Raw genomic sequence first — 23,462 nt, 5'->3', positions numbered from 1 at the left:
CCGTCTAAAATTGTCCCTCGTATATATGCATGTAAGATAGGGACCTTAGATTGTAACCACCCTCCAGGAGGAAGGACAGTGTCAGCACCAATTTAGAGATGATTTGATGATCTACAGCTGAGTGATACACAAATAAGATACATTTTTAAAAAGTACTTGAAGTTGTTTTTAAAAGGTTAACTCCTGAGCATAGTTTCAGTTTAACCTGTCCCAGCCATGGGCAGTTCTAACTGAGCATGTGATGAAAAATGCATAAGTAGAGGATACTTTTTGAAAGAAACCATATGACAAAATGATTAGACCATTCATAAAGGCAGCTGAAATTATATGCAAATCCTAGCTTTTCATGGGATGGTTGGGCTAAATCTAGCTGACTCTCAAACTTCTCTATAGGTCAGTTAAGTTGCCTGGTGCACTAAAGAAGCAAATAAGAAATCACAGGAAGCAACAGAATAAATCACTTTTAGGCCTTATTCACGTGAGAAACGGCTGGCACGTACAGCTCCGTGCTGCGTGCACGGCCGTATCGGCAGCTCCCACCACGCCCCCTCCCGCCCCACAACAAACTGAGCCGGCCACAATGCGATCCAGTGCGTTACGGCCACATTCGGGCGAGAACACATTGTGTCTGGTGTGAATGAGACCTTACAGGACACATAGAGATTTGAATACAAATTTAGCTGCCTATATCTCTGGATCTACTTCTTCTGACAGACGGTTTTCACTGAAGGTAACTCCTGCTTATGTACCGTATTTTACATAATTTACTTGGTATATTTTTTTTTCTTAGTGAAAGCTTTAACTTCAAATCTGTCAGACCAAATTTAAACCATGTACATTGGTAATGGAAAAAGGAGGATAATACAAGTAAATATCATATGTCATATACACTTGATAAATCTCCATTTTGCAGCCAGTGTACACAGTAGGATCACTGCCTATAGAGTCCAATAAACATTTTCAACAGTCACAGTCCCTGTGTCCCAATCTACTGTTTGAGGTTTAATTTAGTTTTAGGTAAATTGGGCAAAGGTTTGATAAAATGGGGTCACATTAGATCCCATCCAATCATAAAAAGTGGGTCAAGTTAGGTTAAACTGTTAGTCTAAGAATTATTCATAAGGTCTAAACTGGTGATGTATGTAGTAGAATTCAGAATCTGTAGTGTAATTATACAATAATTTACATACCATCAGAATGAACATTTTTTACAGGATGGATGCTGCAAAAATGTAACTTAAACTTAAAAAGTGTGATTGTAGGAAAACATTTCTTTGTGTGTGGTCTACTTAATTCCAACAGCTAGAACTGCCATATCAAGAAAACCTATTTGGATGCTTTTATTTTAAGCAGAGAAAAATAGCATTAATCACATTTTAAGACCTTTAAAAGCACCCTATAGAGGGGGCTGATTTTTAACCTTCTAGGGTGTAACAGGTTTTTGTACGGTGGCTAAATAAACTGGAATGCTACAAATGCACTGGCTACAAGATTACAAAAACAGGATATTGACTTACTTCAAAATACTTTACTTGCAGTAATTATAGAAAACAAGACCAAAGTATATATTGGTTATATGAAGCTACCTTCAGGTAATTGGACAGTGGCATACAAAGCTGTAAGGGCAACCTCAATATAACCACTTTTAATCCCACTAAGCCTCAATTTTGTAGCCAGCAATAAGGATTGATCATAAGAACAGAGGAGAAAGTCCTGTACTTTACAGGTAAATAAAAAAATCATACAGTATAAATCCAGAACATTATGATTGACTACTATATATTCAACCATCATACAGTGCAGGACAGAGGATCAGAGACTAAACCAAAATCAGTCCAACTGAGGGGTGGGTAACACAGCAGTTAACACCAACAGGAAAGCTTGATACACCTCTGGGTGGAGGGACCATTCCACTGGATCCAGATGTGGCCGACTGAAGAAGTCTACCTGCCATTTTTTTATGTCTGGGATATGCATAACTGGACCATGGAGTTTCACCCAAGACAGAATGAGACCTGCTTCATTCTGATCTGTGTGACCCCAGGTGAGGCTTGCTGGGAGTGGGGAGAGTTATATTGGGTCTATATTGGGGCTGTCCTTACAACTTTGTTTGCCACTATCCAATCACCTGAAGGTAGCTGCATATAACTCACGGTCTATACTATGATCTTGTGCACCGTATTGTACAATTAAGAAATAGTCTATTGAGGTAAACAGTAAAAAGGCACTACCAATGCTGTCACAGTAAAAAGGCACTACCAATGGAGTGAATAGAGAAAAATCTCCAATGTGGCCTGTGCCATTATTTCTTTCCCAGTGAAGGGTAAGGGCACAGAGTAAAACGATTGTGATCCCATGCAAACACATTAGTATCTATTGGTCAGACCCAATGGCTGGAGGGCAATTTTTAACAATTTTATAAACTTAGCCTAAAAATTCAGGAAGGCTCAGCTCCTTCTCTTGCATGTTTCACACTCCATCAGGGTTTTTTCATAAAGGCCTCTATAATTAATTCCTGATGCGGGGTAAAATGTGTAAGAGATGAGAGTGAACCTGAGAGTAGGTGCCATTTACTCCAAGCAATTACTCTTGTTTTAATATGGGAAATATGGTTGGCACAGCCTTTATCTTTGTGCAGTGACTGTCCTGGGGAGGAGACAGAGCCCACCAGGGGCTTTACGACCATGGCTGGAAAATATAGCCAAGAGCCACTGGAGTGGTATCACATTTGTGATTTAAAATTTCAGGAGCAGATGGTATCCACCAAGCAATTTGATTTAAGTTTTGCCTTTTGTCATCTCTATAAGCTGAACATGCTTGAGAAGCTCTTGAAAGATACCAATGCATGGAGCCATGTTATGAGTGAACCTCTATGTTATACTTTATGTTGCCTATGACCTAGCTGTGTTGGCTATCATGAAAGATAATACACAGATCTGTTTTTTCTAGCCTTCATGTGTTATAAAAAAAAAAGCGTACCACAGGAAAGGGGGAGTATAAAAGGTTCTGTTATATAAAATCATAACTAAGAAAAATACCTGGAATTCCATGCCATAGTTTTCTCTGCAGAATTCTCTCAGTTTGGGATACACCTGTTCTCTGAGTGCATTTCTCTCCGCTTCTGTATCTATAGAAAATAAACAAATACTATTACAGTTCAAAAAACATATTTTTTTCTAATTTAAATACATTTATTTAACCTGGATCTCAATGATCTGCAATATATATTTACAGCAAGTTCCCTAAATAGACCTAAATAGCCCCCTTGATGTTTTGGGTGCATTTTGATGATCTGACAGATTAAAAATCTGTTTTGTGTGGCTAGCTTCTACTCATATTTATAGAAATATGGAGGATGACAATGCCAATCTCCTAAAAAAGCTAGTTGTCTGACTATCTCTGGCATTAATATGCCCTGGGTCAATCATCTGAAAGTCAGAACTCCTGGTTTAGTTTTGGATAGAGTGGAGTGGGATTAGAACACCTGTCCATTTTTTTATGGCTGTATGTGTCCCTATTAGTGAGATTTACCCTCTCCATTTTTCTTGGTGACTGTTTTCACCAAAGGTGAAAGAAAATGCAACATTTTAGGTTGTCATCACAACAGGAATAGAGTGGAGAACTTCCAATAGGGACACTAGTTCTGGTGACCCTGTTGATCACAAGGGTCACCAGACCAATTATAAGTGTGCATCTGGGCAAACTCAGGCATGTGCAAAGCTCAATTAACTGATGAATAGTGAAGGTATGGTCATGCTGGGATACAGGAAAGAGGCCTGAAGTGCAGAACAGTCAGAAAAGACCACAGGAAACGGAGTAAACTAAGAAGCAGAAAAAGGCAGATACAGGAAGGACAAAGGTGGCATCAGCAAGTGCAGCAGGTGCAAACCGGGACCCAGAAAAGACATGACAAAATGACCAGACCACGTCAAGTGCCCAATGGTCAACTGTACCACATATGAGGGAGCAGGCCAATACAACTGCTGAATACACCACCACAGGTTTCTGACACTTTTCTATCTGAGTCTACCTATTTTGTCAATGCAGCTAATGATTAATGGATTAAGCCTGTACCACACTTGACCTTCACTATACAATATTGTACATACTTTTGATTTAATTTTCCCTCACCTTTTCATCTAATTTTCTGTAGAGCTGAAATACTTATCTTTAATTTCTTCATAAGGTATTTGAGATTTCTTAATGCCGTAACCTTTCAGACTAAGTACATTCCATCCTCAAAGCCACATTATACTATAATACCTACATTACTGGACAGGCCAGCTTCCAAATCCAGCCTATGGACCAGTCTTTGGCGAATGCTAGATTAGGTAGTTATTTTTAAGTTCTAGTGGATGCCAGCTTCCATTATTTTCAGGTATTCCTTCACTTAGCCTTTGCAGATTCCTCCCCCGGAATCTATACTATACAATTATCTATAGTATAGGTTTCTCTCATTTACATTTGTTGGGATCTTCTGTTAGTGCCACTAGACTATAAACCAATAGACATTTCCACTATCCGGCAGAACCCACTGAGCAGGGAGGCTCATCCTGGGCAAAGCATGAATGCCAGATAAAAATTGTAAATAGGTATTTTGCATAATATTTTGAAATATGCCTGCAGGTACAATGCGTTTTAAAGGATCAGTCTAAAACTAATTTAATGATATAGTGGATTCTGGCCTGCAAACTGACCAATTGCATTCTTACATTTTTAAGGTTTTTATTGATAAGGGTCCTCTTCAAGAGTTCCAGTCATGCCCCATCTATTTGAGCCCCACTGTTTTATCTGCACAGAAATAACCTTAATGTCATACGAAAATTACATGATGATCGCTTATAATATTGTGGATGGATCTATAGATCCTGCTGCTGGAATTCCTAATGAATATAAGAAACACAAATTTTGAATCAATATCAGTTTTAAATTATGTTATTTCTTAAATACTTTATATATTGAATTAACTTTCTGTATTACCCATCTGCTTCTACTTCTTACTAGCATCATTTGGGCAGTTGCTTTTAAAAAAATGTATTTTCCTTTAAATAACTGATGTAAATTTCACTGCATTTTAGAAAACTTACTGTGAACTGGGACATTTGGTGCCTACAGGTTCCTTTTATATAAATCACAGAATTTTCTGAGAGCAATAACATTCCTAAAGTTTGCTGAATTCTTTGTTACTCACAGCAGTGACTTGCAAGACCCTGCTGTGTGGAAATGTCAGCTCTCTGTAGGTAGGTTATTATTATTTTGTCTATTCTTATACGTACTACATATATATCACAGTAGACTCAAAGGGTATTGTTGCGTCAAGTAGAGGAGTCATGCAATTGCTTAGACAGCCAAATTTTCAGGTGTTGGGTATATGAAAGTCTTTGACAAGTCAGGGTGTGAAACATGGCAAGCTGGTTTCCCACTGTGGGATGCAAGCGATTTTTATAAATAGGATAATTCACAGCAGGCATTACTGAAATTTGCTGTCATGCCAAAGTGCACAATGCTTGTTCACCGGGTCAGAGTGTTCATGAGCAAGAGCAAATGTAGCTCACTATTATCACCATCCCTCCAGAAAGGAATATCACAGGTTTTACAATATGGTAGCACTCTTCACAAAGACAAGGATTTTTTAAATTCTTATTTAGAGCATTGAGGTAAAGCTTAATGATTTTAATAAAGTTTAATAAAAGACAAATTGCGCAGAACAATATGCAGAAAAGATATTACAAAAGAAAAAAGACAAAATAATTCCACAGCAAAACAAAGTGGAATAAGCAAGAAGTTAGCACAAGTTCTGGGTTCTTTGGGTTTCAGCAGAGTTCAGTCAATGAAGCATAAAATGTGATCCTTGACTCCAACCTCACCTTTCTGCTCCACATCCAAACACTATCCAAATCCTGTCGCCTTCACCTTTGTAACATCAAAAGGGGAACATTTCCGAATATTACCAACCACTTACAAAGCCATCCACAACTCTGCCCCAGCTAAATCTCCAACCTCATTTCAAAGTATCATCCTAAACATGCCCTTCGCTCCTCCCAAGACCTCCTGCTCTCTAGCTCCCTTGTCAACTCCTCCCATGCTAGCCTCCGGTACTTCTCTAGAGTATCTCCCATCCTTTGGAACTACTTACCCCAGCCTGTCCGTCTATCTCCTACTCTGTCTGTCTGGATAAACATGAAGTGATGGGATCTATGATAGTTCGCAGGTTATCAGTGTTCTGCTAATAATTGTTGTTGCAACCTTGTTAATGACAATTCCTAAGGATGAATTCAAGCCCTTTATAAACATGCAGACTCTCTGTAAAAAATAACAGGCACGTTTTAAGGGGCATTTATTAAACGTTAGGGGAACCTGACCGACCAATTTAATGGTCTCCCAAAACAGTAATTTTGGGGGCATGCCAACTATCAAGGGTGCCAATGTGCAAATTTCAGCTCCCAACTGAACATTCAAGCCCTCAAATGGCTGGTGTCATAGCTGATTACATGTGCAGCACCAATACAATCCAAATAGAGGCCAAGATGGCACCTTCCTGTGCTGTAAGGGATATAAGGGTGTAATTCCGCTTTAAGCTTTGCTGAATATGATGCTCGGCAGCTAGTGTTTGCAGGCTAATGCTTGTGGCTTTACAAGAGAGGATGAGAGAGAAATGACAAAAATGGAGGGGGGACAAAACGTTCAGCAGCCAAACAAAAATGCCTAAATAATATAATGATTTTTAAGAATGAAGTCTGAAGTAGATGGAATATAGCTGAGAGTGCCCTTCACAGGTTTGCTCAGCTCAGCTGTGGCTAAACATAAAGACTGCACTGCAATATGCCCTCAGCAGTGCACCATTCCTACAGTATAAATACATAACAATAATAATTCACATGCACCAGTGTTCTAAAAATGTAAATACAAAAAACACTAGTCATTTTTAAGAGAATAACAGTTAAGAAATCTAAACAGAACCTGATAGCAATTTTGCCAACAGTTTTTAATATAAGAGGACAGTTAAAGTTAAATTAAAGTCAAAAGGTGTTTGAGCTATTTCAAATGCTGATTAAATTACTTACAATGTTGCTTGACTTTTAAAAGTTTTAGTTTCCTGCAGAATCTGCTGCTCTACTGAGCACTGGCCCTGTATCCTGTTTTAGGGTGGCTTCTTTCCCTTGCAGGGTCCAATGGAGCCACCCTTGTGTGTTCTAGTAAGCTGAGGGTGTCTCCACAAACACACAGGCATGGCAAGGCAAGGCACGTCCCTTCTCTCTGCTCCTCACACCTCCCCCCTCCCTTCTCCAAGGTAATGGATGAAGAGCTGTTGAAGACTGCTCTGTCCCTGCTGATCTTGTACTGGACATGAAATTTAGAGAAGCCAAAATAGGAGAGTTGAAGCCAGTCTGGAAACATGACTATAAGTGTCTGGGCAAAAATTAGAAAAAAAGGAAATACATTTGTAGGGATGTAGTGTTTTCCTTAAATTATTTTGTCTTTCTGATTTGTCAGTGTAGATTTAGTCAGCTTAGCTGTGCTGGCTAGTGTACTCTAACAGGGTTATTTACAAAAGGGTGAAGGGTTTGGAGAAGGCAGGAGAAGTAAACAATCTAGGACAATATAGCCTAACTGGAAAGTGAGCTGAATTTGAGAATTTTTCCAAATCAGCTATTTTGGCCTAGATTGTTCACTTCTCCTGCCTTCTCCAAACTCTTCACCCTTTTGTGAATAACCCTGTAAGTGTAGAGTGATTATTCTCAGTCACCTGCTGTGCTGGGTGTCCACCAGCAGGGTGTGCTAGAGATGATGCATGAAGGACTTTTAATGCCTGGCCAATCAGCAGGTATGGGGAGCATGCTGGGAGAGATATTAAATATCTGAGGAACTTCCTGGTACAGGAAGGAGTTAAGGAGTTAAACCTTAAAAATGCATTTAAGTACCCTAACAATTTAAAAAAATGTATCTTATTTGTGTATCACTCGGCTGTAGATCCTCAAATCATCTCTGAATTCATACTGACACTGTCCTTCCTTCTGGAGGGTAGCTACTTCTTCACCCATGGTCCCTGTGTGTGTTGTAAAGTAGCCAGCGCTCCAAGCTCACTCCCGTGATGTACTACAATCTCAATACAAAAAAGAAACTAAACATGAGATTGCAGTCCATCACAGGAGTGAGCTTGGAGCGGTGGCTACTTTACAACACACACAGGGACGATGGGGAAGAAAAAGTAGCCACCCTCCAGAAGGAAGGACAGTGTCAGCATAAATTCAGAGTTCATTTGAGGATCTACAGCTGAGAGATACATAAGTAAGATACATGTTTGTTAATAGTTTAGGTACTTAAATGCATTTTTAAAATGTAACTATTGAGTTTAGTGTCACCTTAAAGGAGAACTATGGGGTTAGGGCTTTTCCCCACAGTTCTCCTTAGGGTAACGGGAGGACACAAACTAGCGTCCTCCCATCACCCTAAGCTCAGTATACTGCGAGCTACAGCTCACGGTATACTGAGACGCCGCAGCTGAAGCGGATCCCGGCAATTATGTCTGGATCCGCCCAGCTGCGTAAGTGACAGCTGGCTCTGCCTATCAAGAGGCAGAGCCAGTTGTACCCGCCACATCCCCCGTCCGTTCCGCCAGTCAGCGAGTGAGGGGGGAATCCAGCCCCTCCCCCGTCACGGCAGAGAGCCGTGACAGGATCAAGAAGTGAGCAAACGCCGGTATGTGTTCGCTCACTTCCCGATCTACTGAGCCGACCTGTGACAGTGTAATTGTCGAACTATGAGGTGAGTGAAAAGCACCTTTAATATTCAAAGCCATGCACAGATATAAACCTCCTAAGTGTTCTCGTCTAGCTTTGGAATCACTGAGAGTCAGTGTGTCCTATCTTCCCATAAACAGTAGGTGTTTTTTGCAGAAAAAAGCTGTTTTCTGTGATTGCATTGAGGTGGTCAGCACAGACACAAGTACGGATACGCGGAGTTCATCTTTAAGTAGTAGAGCACCTCTGTAAGTTAAAACCATATTGGCTGTGAAAGGCCTAATTCTCCATGTAGGTCTTGAGGGAATTATGCTACTGCCACAATCAATCCGTTATGGAAGATTTCTGAAGGAAAGACTTCTATATCGATTATGACTAAAATGGAATAAGGAATAAGGCAGAAGCACCATTGCAACTAAGTGGGAGCTGTATCATATACACTCCATAATGTACTAGTGATATGGACTTAAGATCCACATATTTGCTGATTTTCTCAGAAACCCATAAACTGATTTTATATCGCCAGAGTGTTATATATGAATTTTAAGAAAAATTGAAATAATAATTGCTACAAGAAATGTCACTTACCTTTGCAGAGATACTATGATGACACTGAAAATATATTTTTTTAAATACAGTTTTGTAAAATACATGCAAAATACTTAAAAAGACCCTGTAACCAGACCATTTATTTCAATAACAATCCTGTTATTAGATTATATGTGCATTTAATATATTTTATACATGCTTTTACCTGTAAAACCTCCCTTGTGTACATTCAAAAGCCTTGAAACTGCTGCTGGGATATAACATCAGCAGACCCAGCAGACTCAAGACTCGACCCACCAGCTGTGGTGTAGCTGCAAATCCCATCATGCATCTGCCTCTGGGAGTCCGGCCTGCGGCTGTCAGAGTCTTGCAATGTCTCATGGGACTTGCAGTTTCACCACAGTTGAAGGGTCGAAGTTTGGCTTCCCCTGCTCTATAGTATTCCCCTTTGCTCCTCCCAATAAAAAAATATGAAGGGAGATGATGGGAGAGCCAGATGAGGTTGGCAAGTACAGACAGTAATTCAACATTTCCTCCTAGAGGAGGAGAAGACTATGATGGCAAAGATGTAGGGGGTTGTGCTACAGAATATACTCTTCATGAAGTAGTCACATTTTCCAGCAAGTTTAAAGGCACATTGCAAGTAAATGCTACAAGTAAGCATATAGAAAAACTAGGTTTTTCTGTGCTCTTACCTGCAAAATGTTTAGTTAGTGACAGGGTCTCTTTAATATTAGCACCTATGTGGATCTCTTCACAAAGCACCAGTGCCCACCTCTTCCTCCAAAGAGCATCAGGGCCCCCCTCCACAAAGTACCAAAACCCCCTTTTTCTCCCACCCAAAACTGAGCTGGGCAATTTCTCCTCCCACTGACCACTGATATAGGGGCATTTTTTACTTTTACTGGCCACCGATCTGGGGGTATTTTCTACTTCCCCTGACCATTAACCTATTGGCATTTTTTACTTCTACTGACCACCTATGCTGGGATATTTTTTTACTCCTTCTGACCACAGTCGATCCCCCAAACAGTGTGGAGGAGAGTGAACTGCCTAGTGAATGGCTACAATGCGATCTTGCCTCTGTTAGATTTGAATCTCTGTCCGGCTTTTATGCTAGTCTGTGTCCCCATTAAGCAGAATTCCTCTTCCTGTTAAGTCACTGAAAGAAAAGTTTCACATTAACTGATTTTTCTATGTTTTATTGGAGCTTTGGTGCACAGTATATTTTTATAAACCTGAAAACTAACCCCTATGTGCTTTTATTTCTGCTGTATTTTGGTGCATTCATCTACAAACAATAAGCCGAGCATTTTTCAAATCCTCTACATTGGAGCAGTCAGAAATACACATCATGTACACTAGAATAAATGCATAGCTGCATACCGTGAAAAAGTAAATTTCTGGCTATTTTAAGCAAGATGTAAACAACTAAATTGATATTTAGTTCCCATATGATGCAGACAGTTTTGTCTGAACAGGTTATGATTTATTATACTTGCAATGTTACTGACTAATTCCCAATTCTGACACCAATGGGACATGCTCACATTTAAATTTATAGAAATGGCTGAAGTGCATTTATTATGCTCCCTGGGCACATAGCTACAGCCACAGGTAGCACAGCATATATTAAACTGAAGGTAAAAATAACCAACGATATTGCTATATTTATTTTGGGAATGGATTCTTTCTAATAGTGACAGTCACATTACACCTGATATACACTGAGTGGCCAGTTTATTATGACCACCTGATGTTTGTAGGCAAATTAGGTATAATTAGCTATAATTTCGCGCTGAAGTTGCTAGAGGGCCAGACCATTATAAATAGGGAAGCAGGTTGTTTACCACGACAGTAGAAGTGATTTTTTTCTGAAGATATGGGTAAACAACGCGATTTAACAGTTTTGAACATGGGATGATTGTTGGCGCTCGGAGCCATGGAGCGAGTATCAGCAAAACAGCCGAATTCGTTAAATGTTCAAGAGGGGCTCATTGTTAAAGTGTTTAAAGACTGGACTGTCAGCCGAAAATCTGGGTCTGAACGTGCGAATTGTGGCCGTCAGCGACTAGTCAATGTTAGGGCAGAACGGAGAGTGGCAAGGCTGGTACAAGACAACAGAAGGGTAACAGTGCAGTGTCAGATTCCTCGCATCACCTTTCATCATCTCGTGGAGTCACGAGGAGGCCCAACAAAGTCATCTCGTGGAGTTTTCTTGTGGCCCAACGAAGTACTGATGGGGTGGTCATAATAATCTGGCCACTCAGTGTATATGGGTACTTTACAGGTAACTGACAGTGTATTCCACTGTTCAATAAATCCCAGCAGATAACTGGAGTAAATGGACAGAGCACATTTGGACCGCAATGGCAGGACACTATGAGAATAATTGATCTCTTTCTGTCAAAAGAAAACAAATTGTGTCTCACATATAATGTCTGAAATGATCTGTCTGTGTTGCCTGTACATATGGTCAACTTCTCCTTGTTATACTGATAGGTCAGATTAGAAATTGAAACGGAAGAAAAGACTAGTTGTTATGAAGAACACTGACAATTTTTCTTGTAGACACTTTCATACTATGGACTCATCGAGCTGCAAATGTATTTAGGTCATCTTAAAGCCTATCTCCAGTTAAAAACTTTTGAGAATTTTTTTCTCTGTCCTGTTGGGGATATTTCCCCTCATTTCCTGTCTAAGAGGCACTTGTAAAGCACCAAGAGATGTAACATGAAACATGGTCAGAAAGGTAAACTTAACCTTTTAAAACTATTCCTCACTGATCTCTGTAGCCGCAGGGTGCTGTGGATTGCTTACAGTCCCTGCTGACAGGTGTGGGGAAGAGATGCTGTGATTTTAGTGCTTTTATGATGAACTTTGAAGATGAATTTCCCCACAGTGACTGCAGCTTCAGGTCACAAAGGGCTTGTTTTAAAGCACATTAAGTATTATTAAATATTTAAAGCACATTTATTATACTCACCTCCCTGTTGACCACGTGTAGCACTCCCTGACCAATAGAAGCATATGTGAGACTTCAGACGCAGGGTGGGCTAACATTTCATCTCAGGGACGAGTCCTTAGCTGGTTTGTGGGATGTGAAAATAACGTTGGGCTCTAGTCTTCTAATGGATTCTCTAATATTTTATTCCATAGGCAACAAAAATGGGAGAGAGAGTAGGGGCTACAGACATCTGGGACAGTACAGAACTCCAGACTCACCAACCACTTCCCAGCTTCACAGTGCAGAGGGCCTTTAAACTGATTGCAGTAACACTGTGTATTGTAGAACCTTAGCTGGCTAGCAGATCTAGCATAAAATGTCCTAGACGTCTCTTTGAGGTCCAAGCCCACCCTGGCTTCTTTGGCACCCCCAGCAGGTGAAGTTGCTCCCTGGCTCTCTATCCCAGGAACAGATTCTAGAGAGGCAGAGCTTGCAGTCAATCATCCAGCGGGGTTGATCCCGGGAGTAGCTCTGCGCTCTCAGCGTATAGCAGGCAATAGCCTGAGTTTTGGGTCACCAGAAGACATTAGTATAAGTCCTCCTGTGACCCTGAAGAGAACTATGGGTCAAAAAGGTTGGTTCACAGTTCACTTTTAACGGACCATCCCCTAGGCAACAGGCCCAGGGGGGAAGAGGCTCTCACATGGTCAGTCCCAAATATTTATATCTTTCCCCAGCATGCACCACTGGACATGAATCTCCTAGTGATTGGTTTGAGAGACACAGATATTCATATTACCACATTAGTGACAACTGTGTGGCAAGGTTACACCCAGCAGCAGGCAGATGCAAACTATAACAGAGTGCTTAGGGAAAAGCAAATGAGCACAGAATATTAAGTCAGCTAGACTGGATATAGTCCAGCAGAAATAAATGTAAGGATTCACCCTACTTAGGGCAAGGTGGAGACATGTGTGTATACCTTCTCTCCGTTCCAGCGCTGCAGTCTCTACTTTCACTCCTGGGAGCGTTAGCCTGTGTCTATGCTGCAAACTGTGTTTCTTCCTCTGACCCCCAAATTACTACATGTCTTATGGAGGCTGGAATGGAATGGAGAGAAGGTAGAACACACTGGCACCATCAAGATGAGAATAATACCTCTTCTATTATAGGGACCTTCCACTGGGAATTTTAGAGGCTAATCCAGATCTTTTAAAAAATATTTGAATACGTTAATGTCCAAAGGTGTGCTTAAAATCCACAGCCTTATCCATTCAAGTTTCTGCTTACAGCCTTATAAAAAGTAAAATTGATAAATCCATGGTAATATACGTTACATTTCTACTACATGACCTTGGGTACAAATATTGTCTTAGATATCCTATACACATGCTAGCCTTTAGGTCTATAGTTACCAACCTCCCATGGGTAACAGATTTGTTTTATGTCAGTCTATTGGTATCAGTCAAGAAAGCAGTGCAAAAGGAAAGTTTCAAACTGTAGTAACCAACTTCAACCAACATAAATTCTGACTGGTTCGTCTGATCTGATGAGCTACATTATTTTCACTTTCTCTCTTTCATAACAAATGTAATTGCCTGCAATCGCAACAAAGTGCTTATGCACATCTTCTGCTCCAGGTAGACAATGTTGTACTTACCCCAATTAACATAGCGTGCTGACTGAAATCAATATTTTATAAAGCATTTATAAATTAATGAAAAAAAATCCCTTTTTCTGATTGTGGAAATGTATTTTACACAACAGAACAATCAGTTACACAGAAGAATGATTTCTAAAATGATAAATGTGACAGTATAGAAGGCAGTAAGGAACGTCTATTCCCAAAACAACTGAAGGGTTTGCCAGGAAAATGTTCTGATCATTAATAGCTACACAAAGACTGTTTAAGTACGTGACTCTGTGTGTGTGTGGGAATGTTTTAATTGCAACGCTTCTCAAAAAAAGTAACAGGCTGTCTATTAATGCAATTGCAGATTAATGTATTGCAGACAATAAAGATGATAAATGATAGAAGCATTCTACATAATTTCATTTGTGCAGATGTGGCATTACAAAGCCCCCCAAAATGACATTTTCATATATCAAGATTGGATGTAGAATGTAATTTTTTGTCCTACTCTGACTTTTCATTTCAGCTTTATTAAATCATATTTCCTTCCTAGGCTGCACTGGTAAAGGAATACAAACATTACAATCAATGGATTTATACAAACTGGAATAAAGAAAACTAAGTAGCATACCTACGAGCTTTCAAAACAAAAATAAAATTCAAATTAGGACCTGCACTTCATCAAACCAATACAGGACCCCATAATAACCATATTTTAATCCCATACACATTACAAAGTTTGCATAATCTCTCATCAAACTATGAAACATGAGGACCCAACTAAACTATCCATTCAATTCCTAACCAGTTAGGCATGCCTTTCCACTACATATATGTTGGTAGTGCTAGAGGAGATTGTGCAATTAGATTGTAATGTGCATGATAAGTGTTAGACAAGAAAGACTAGCCCCATCTCTTTCTGGACCAATAATCTTCTATAAAACCAAAATTGTTGAGACGTATTCCATACTAATGTAATTGGATTACATTTAATTTAAAATGAAATGTCATTGGATGTTGCTGGCAACAGCTCGATCTTTGCGCCAATATTTTATTCAGCCTTAATGTCTTATGGGACTAATAAACCTAAGGAACACATTGGCCAATATATACACTGGCATCAGTGTTAGCTTTGATGAGTGCCAACCTGTTAATTGGTAGGCTATAGAGGAATGTCCTATAAGAGTCAGGCTATGAGAGGAATACATGTACTTCACTTTCATTAAGAAGGGAGCCTTTTTTTCATCTCATTGCTGTTGATCTCCTCTGACCTCTTACAGCTGCATTCTGTCTGCGTATACTCATTGCTCAGGGCCGGCATCCTAATATAATGTGGACCAGGCCTGTGAAATGTGTACTGGCATGTTGCTTGTAGTCTCTACTAAAGAGAAAAATAGGAGCACAGATAGGAAGCAAAGCAAGAGTGTTGTCCCCCCACATCAGGAAATGCTTGACTAGGGACCTATATTCAGGATCACAATGTTTTTTTCAACAAGAATTGCAGAAATTAAAAGACTAAAAACTATTTCTTTGAAATGACATTAACATATTACGGGGTTATTCACAAAGCTGCCGAAGGCAGACGAGTGAATAACCTAGCCGTAGTGAAGTGAGCTGAACTACGTTCGGCTATTTACTTCTGGCTTGTACGGCTGAAGTCAGCCGTACATCGGCTGCCTTCGGATGCACTTCGGTCAGCCGAACATGCTCTTAGCTTAGCCGTTCGGCCGACTTCGGCTGCTGTATGGCTATTGTGAATAGCCCATACAGCAGCTCTTCGGTTCGACTGAACTGAAGGGCTCCGGCGGCTGAAGAGAGCTGAAGGATCAGCCCAAGCAACGGCTGGATCCTTCGGCTCTTCTGTGAATAACCGCCATTAATGTTTTTATGAGATTTTAGTGACTGGATTTAGGTCTACTTGATTGACAGCTAGAACTGTCTAGCATCTTAAAAGAGAACTATAGCCAAACCTTTTTTGGCTTCAGCTTTCTTTTGGGTCACAGGAATACATTTATTTATGTACTCATGTGACCCAAAGTCAGCATATAGCGGGCATATATACTGACAATGTAGAGCCACAATGAAACTGTCACAGGCCGGCTCAATAGATCGGGAAGTGAGTGAACACATACCATCACTTGCTAACTTCTCGATCCTGTCCCTACAGAGAGCCGTGACTGTCACTCACGGCTCCCTGCAGGGATTCCCCCCCCCTCCCATATCCGATCCTCCAGCGCTGACTGGCAGGACGGATGGGGCCAGCTGTCACTCACGCAGCTGGGTGGATCCAGACAGTAATGTCAGGATCCGTCCCAGCTGCGGCGTCTCAGTATACCGCAAGCTGTAGCTCGCGGTATACTGAGCTTTGGGTGACGGGAGGACGCTAGTTTATGTCCTCCCGTCACCCTTAGGAGAACTATGGGGAAAAGCCCTGACCCCCATAGTTCTCCTTTAATGCATACACACTTGAAAAACTATGCATCTTTAGACATTTTCTTGGGGTTTCCCAGCTGCTGTGTAGGCACAGTGCAGGACCTGAGGTTCTCTATGACCCCTTGGCTTCAGCCACACTGACTATACAGCTCAGAGATTATAGACTGTCCACATATCTCTCTTAGTGTGTCCTAATGCTTGCATATTTGCAAAATATCTCACATTGTGTTCTCCCTTCTTATTTGGTCAACAACTGCATTTAGTAAAGCCAGCAATAAATGGCTGAGAGAAGGAAAGAGGGTGGGATTAGGTCTCTATTTGCATATTTTGGGAATACAAGGATACTCTTGAGGAAATTGTGGGTGATGTACAGGTACCTGGAGGAGTCTGCTGTGGAGTGTACCACTGTCTATGAAAATGTAAATCTATAAAAATCCCATAGCATGAATATCTGGATTTTGCTGAATCTTTTGTACTGCACGGTTGATCAACACGGATGAGTGGGTGTCCTTATGGCTGATTTTAAAAGTTTACTCATATCTAATGCTTAATGCTAAGGCTTAAGTGTCACAAAAAATTAGAAGCTCTTGTAAAATGAAGTTCCCTTAAAGTGGCATCATTATGTGATCGTCCTCAGGGAAATTATTGCTGGTGGCCTAGTATGTGACTCAGTTTATATTTGTGGTAATTTATAACATTTGCCATTAGAGGAATAGAGCTGCTGTAATTACGGTGGATTGAAGTAATTAGGATCTATGATAGATAGTTTGGTTGATGAAATAAAATTGAACTGCAAGACTGCGATTCCGTTTCCTCAGAGATGCTCACTGCACATTAGTAAAATTGTATTTATTTAGCTGTTCATTAAATAATGCCATCTCACCTCCCAATCCCAGCTTTTTAAATGCCTGTATCACCCTATTTTCAGGAAAATAATTTTACACTGTATTTCCTCCTTTCTGTAATAATAATATATTAAGTTGCACATGTACTCCCCTAATATGAACACATTAAATAGTCTTTACATTTTTGTTATGGTTGTTCCTTCTTTTAAGAAAAGTGAGAATCTAATATTAGACCCGAAGATAGCATGAAACTAGTCTCTTATCTCACTGCATGTTCCTTAAATGTTTTTTTTTTAAGTTTTGGATAGTGAATTGAATGGTAAAGCCTAGGAATAAGCCTTTGCCCCTCTTCCTTGCAAGGTATGCCATCCCCACATTCTATCCCCCTCCCTAGGGGAATGAGTACACAGTACAAGTACTCCTTCTTACTTATTCACCCCCCCCCCTTATTTATACCGACCTGCCGACTGATGATTTTGCTCTGCTGTCACTATAACCTGCCATCCAACAATATGCCCCTATTGCACTACCATCACAAAATGAGAAAATCCCTTGCCGGCTTATGTTTGAAGATAAACCACTACAGGATCATGTGTGATGTAATTGACAAATATGGCCATGGCCCGGTCTACCGGCCAGTTTGTCTACAAAAAGAAGCCAGCTGAGGATCTGTCATTTGGTGGTGGTAGCAGTACCGCACTAGTATTTTCTGAACTCCTCAGCTTGTGGATGACAGAGACATATCGGGAACTCAGAGAACTCTTTGCTTGTTTCTTTTTCTGCATTAGTACCTGTTTCCCCAGGACAGTGTCCAGCTACCTATGCCCCTTTCTTTAACAACAGCTTTAAAATAGTCTTGAAAAAGGTAAAAACAAGACTTGTTTTCCATGAACTTCAATAGGGTTCAGCACTATGTTAGGTGTTCACGCATTCCTGTTGGGTTCACGGAACTTCCTGTAAACCTCTTTTCCAGGTTCGCTCATCCCTAGTAAAGACCCCTGTCAGTTTTCATTCATCTATGTCCCATTAGAAAGATTTCACTTCATGTCCCAGAGACAACAGGAAATAAGAGAGGATCTCTCCAAAGTAAGATAAAATACCCTCTTATACATTTTTCACCAAAACAGGTTTACCCACTGGAGATTTGTAATCTTCTGCTGTTCATGTGGCAACAAAAAGTTTAAAAGTAGTTCTTCTTAGGGTAACGGGAAGACACAAACTAGCGTCCTCCCGTTACCCTAAGCTCAGTATACCGCGAGCTACAGCTTTCGGTATACTGAGACGCCGCAGCCGAAGCGGATCCCGACGTAGATGACGGGATCCGCCCAGCTGCGTGAGTGACAGCTGGCTCTGCCTATCTAGAAGCAGAGCCAGCTGTACCCGCCCCCTCCCCGTCCGTTCCGCCAGTCAGCGCTGGCAGATCGGAGCGGGGAGAGGGGAATCCAGCCCTCCCCCTGTCACGGCAGAGAGCCGTGACAGGATCGAGAGGTGAGCGAACCTGGTATGTGTTTGCTTACCTCCCGATCTACTGAGCCGACCTGTGACAGTCTCATTGTCACAGGTCGGCTAGAACTATGAGGTGAGTGGAAATCACTCATCTCATAGTTCTCCTTTTAAGTTGTACCCTAATATTGGTGTAAGATAAAATATGGCTAGAAAAGTAAACTTAGCCTTTAACTTTAGAGGACTTGCTTTCTGAGAAAGTTTAACTGCACTGAGACCTTCAATAATATTTGAAGAAATGTGTCATACACTGTCAGGGTATTTCTATACAAAATTACATAAAACTGATGAACTATGACTTGTACAGAAACTAAATCAAAGTTTTCTGTGCAACAGGCCAAAAGTCTGTGCTGGACAGGTAAATTAATCAACCAAAGCAGCCTATTGTGTACAAAACTAAGCAATGAACAAACAATACAAGGGACCCTTGAGGAACCAGCTATTATACTAACCAACTAAATTCAAAGAGATAAACATTGCAAATGAAGTCTACGATTTGAGTAACCATGTAATCACAATTGACAATGCTGAAAGACCTTTAAGACTTCAAAGTCAGTAAATAAAAGAAATGAAACAAGAAAGACCTAAATTAAGGATATCTTTGCCCCATATGAAAAATTAACCAAAAAACATAAAAACTCCAAGATAGCTAATTCGCCCTATTGTTTCAAGATTGATATCACCTATGATTATTGTCTAAGGTTGAGTAAGTTATCAAACACATCCAAGGCTTACTCAACTGAGTGCAGACGATATGAGTGAAATAACCAATCAACTACCATTTCTGAACCGATCAATAGGAAGAAAGCAAATAGTGGCTGGGGAGTCGTCAATACGAACAATGCTTCCCAACCATATAAAATACCATGAGAGACTTCTAGAAAGGGGAGAGAGAAGGAAGAGTCTGGAGAAAACTTCCTGGATATAACAAAAGGACTGTCACTGATTGACCATCGCTAAGACTTAACCCTTGCTGCCTAAAACAAGCCATCATCTCATCCAATAAGACTCTGAACATTTTCTTTTGAAGGATTGGTGAGATATTGATCATATATGAAGAATTACCTTTCTTTACTCCTAAATCATAGCGATTACATTTTATTATTAGTTTTTTTTTACAATTCTAATTAACAGTGTGCAGGGTGAATTCTTGTGATAATTTTTAATATCTTTCTCTATTTTATTCCTGAGATTGTATTGTGTATGGTTAAATTGGGTACAGATTTGTATGTAACTCGTTGCCATTGTAGGTATACAAGCCTGTTTTGCTTGTTGTCCCTATTATACTAGTGAACCTATTATCTTCAGAAATCGTTAGGATCATAAGGGAATATTTACTTTTGAGAGACGTTTCTTTATTTCCTATGGCCACGGAGAATAAGAAACAATCTTAAAGGTGTCCAGGTATTTTTATTTTTCTGATAATTTATTTCCATTTATTTCTTTGATTGGGTATTTGAATTGTAATCACCAGTAATTTATGTTTTGTACAGAAATATATGATTATACTCGTATATTAATACATTATTTTGATTTATTAGTGTAATCGGGAGATATTTATATATTGTGGTAAGAAATCACCATAAGCTCAAAGAACTCAGGGAAGTGGTTTGGGGTGTATTATCAAGTGTCTGAATTGAATTCATACTGGTTGTTAAGTTATTTATTATTTTCCGTAATCGGCTGGAGGCACTGTCTATTAAATCTAAGTATAATTCAGACACCACCCTATTATTAATATGTCACCAAGATTTGATACCACTCAATCACAACAACACGTTGTGCAGAGAAGTAATTTTGCCTCTGATTATAAGCATAGTTCTGTAAGACATAAGAAAACCAATTACAGGGGCAAGGAGATGAGGATCCTGGGATTAATTTAGATATATTAAGCCATTGCAATTAAAATGTAAGTTTTATTAATGTGAACTTGTCAGCCTTTTAACACATTTAGTTTACTAATTTGTATTGAAATTATAATCTATCACAGGAGTGAGCTTGGAGCAGTGGCTTCTTTACAACACACACAGGGACCAAACGTAGTTACCCTCCAGAAGGAAGGACAGTGTCAGAATGAATGCAGAGATGATTTGAGGATCTACAGCTGAGTGATACACAAAAAAGTTACATTTTTGTTGATAGTTGAGGTACTGGAATGCATTTTTGAGATTTAAATCCTGGGTTTAGTGTCACCTTAAGAGTAGTGCTATTATTTTCATGAGCCAGAAAAATAGCTTCCATGGATCCCTCATGGTTTCTACCTATTCTTACACAGGCCATTTTTTTTTTTACTATTTTTTTTACTAGTAAATATATTGCTGTGTTTTAACTGGTATGTCATGCATTAATTATATGCTGCAACATTTAATTCATAATCACCTTGTTCAGTTAAAAAATTACCGCATGCTTTATAGCTTCCCATTTTCATTGTATGTAGGAAGTTCCAGGTGTGTCAGAATAAACCTCACCCACCTGCTGGCCAAATCCACTAACTATGGAAGCAAATTAAAGATAATATGTGCCCATTTAAAGTGATGTTAACTTGTAAGAACTCTCTCCTTTCCACCCCTGATATTAATCTTCGTGTGTTCCACCATTATTCCAAGCCTTTGCGAAGTCCTTTTGGATATGTAGGAACATATGAGCTCCTCCGAGGGTGCAGAGCCAGAGCAGCCAATCACAGGCCCTGAACACTGTCACCTTAACTGAAGATAAACAAGTTACCCTGTGTAAGCTCCAACATCATCTGACATGGCACTTACACAGGTTTAGAACAGAGTGCTTCAATGGAGGATTAATTGAGGGGAACTCAGGTGAGGTATAAGTGTTTGGATTTTTATCTTACATGGAAACCTTTCAGTTTGCCCGAGCCAGCAAAGTGATAGAGTTTCATCAGAGTCCCAGTAGGGTCCACTGACCTTGTTATGGATCACTAGATGTATATGGAGGACATTGAACAAAAAATAAATATATGCTTGTTATTATAATCCATGCAGCTGCTAGCCTACCAAGGAATTTAGCTTTACCACAAAAGATGGAGCAGGAACTAAGCTAATGAGTGCACATCTGTCAAGAGGAAGCTTGATACAGGAAGAATGTCTGGTATGCAGACAAGTTCCAGGAGCGGGGTCTTGGTTAAACAATAGGAACACCGCTAAGTGGGCGTTCTTTGAGAAGGGGATTACGGCAGTGTGGGTTAGGACAGCTAACCTTTTTAAAAGCATGGTTGCTAGTTAGGTCCAATATAAACTAGATGTATAACTAGTTATAAACTGCACATGAGTTCCTATGCATAAACAGTCTGCACATTTAAGAATACATTTTGAAAATGTAACAACGTTACTCCTGCCACAACTTGTGTTATATCCCCAACCACCTATGGCCTTATTGACTAAAGTGCCTTTAGTCAATTCTCCAAGTCTCCATTTTGTCATCTATTTTTCTGTCCTGTTTTGGATTTGAATGGTTGTATGAACCAGCACTGAGACTTTTTTCCTATGACCATTTGATTAATAAGAGAAATCTCTCTTCAGGGGATTGCCAGTGCAATAACCATTACACTAACTACTAAAATAAAGCTTGAAAATCTTGACTGTGGCTCACGGTTTTAAGTCACTTAACGTAATCCAGCCGAACACAAATCTTTAATCGCACACTAAGAAGGTTTTACCAATTCCCCTACTACAAATGCTACACTATTCTAGTGTTATGCTAATGCACAGTGTGTTTTTAACAGAATTACAGGGGCCTTCCAGGCCTTCCAAACCCTTCTAAGTAGTAATGAGTAATTCACCACTGATCTTTACATTTGTCCAGAGGACTTTATGCAGACGTGATGTAACCCCCTTTTATGTAACTACAGAAGGCTCTGAAGTGGGTGTAGTTTTCAATTAGATTTTAGTTTATAATAAAACGACACCAACACCACTTACTCTTATGACAAATCTAAATTTCAGGATTTCCAATAAATGTTTGTCTCGATAACAATGGTTACTGGGGCAAACAGCGTAGTAAACATCCCCAACGGGGAAACAGATCACAAAACAGTTTGGCAGAGGAACTAACCTTTGCCCACTCTATTCAAAACTAAAAAATAAGTTTTGCCTTCACATATACTTTAAATAAACAATTCAAATTGAATCCAATTAGGTTACTTCCCATCACATGGTTCTTGTTAAAGTAGAATTAAAATCTCAATTTTTTTTCAATAATGAATCCGAATCAAATACATTTACATTGCCCAGCAAAGTATTTATTTACATTTTTGCCCAAGCACCTACAGTCATTGTGTTTCTAAACAGCTTCAACTCTCTCAGCTCGGCTTCCATGAACTTCCTGTCCAGTTCAAGATCACAAGGGACAGCAGAGAGGTCTTCAGCAGCTGTCTATGTACTTACTTGGTAAAGGGAGAAGGGTAGTGGCTTGTCTTTGCTATGCCCATGTGTTTGTGAAGACACACACAGCTTACTAGCACACACAAGGGTGGCTCTCTAGGATACTGCAAGGGAAATGAGCCACCCTAAAACAAGATAGATGATAGATAGATCAGAGAGATGGTTTTAACGTCTAGAGGACAATATAAAAGGTTTTATAAAACATGGGCAGGGTGGTTTAAATTTAAGAAAAATGCAGATTATGGTTTGGTGATGTCATTGGCCCATTAATAATGGCCTCAATATGATGAGGTATATAAATTAAGATGTTTTTTTTGCCTATGTAGGGAGTAATTATGTGTATGTGTATTTATATGTATATGTGTATATATGAATATGTGTATGTATGTACAAAAAAACCCAATATATATATATATA

At 39.8% G+C, this 23,462-nt stretch overlaps 1 protein-coding gene across 1 annotated transcript in view; it reads right to left on the bottom strand.

Annotated features, from left to right (window-relative positions):
• NWD2 (NACHT and WD repeat domain containing 2) overlaps positions 1 to 23,462 on the bottom strand; it is a 199,033-nt gene that overhangs the window by 98,108 nt on the left and 77,463 nt on the right. Inside the window, exon 2 of the mRNA XM_018561266.1 lies at positions 3,039 to 3,127. Within this exon, the coding sequence (XP_018416768.1) occupies positions 3,039 to 3,127 (89 nt within the window). The remainder of the gene's footprint in view (positions 1 to 3,038; positions 3,128 to 23,462) is intronic.

The sequence above is a fragment of the Nanorana parkeri genome, unplaced genomic scaffold (assembly GCF_000935625.1).
Source record: "Nanorana parkeri isolate BGI_ZX_2015 unplaced genomic scaffold, ASM93562v1 scaffold511, whole genome shotgun sequence".
Lineage (NCBI taxonomy): Eukaryota > Metazoa > Chordata > Amphibia > Anura > Dicroglossidae > Nanorana > Nanorana parkeri.
This window is presented reverse-complemented; position numbering and strand designations above follow the sequence as displayed.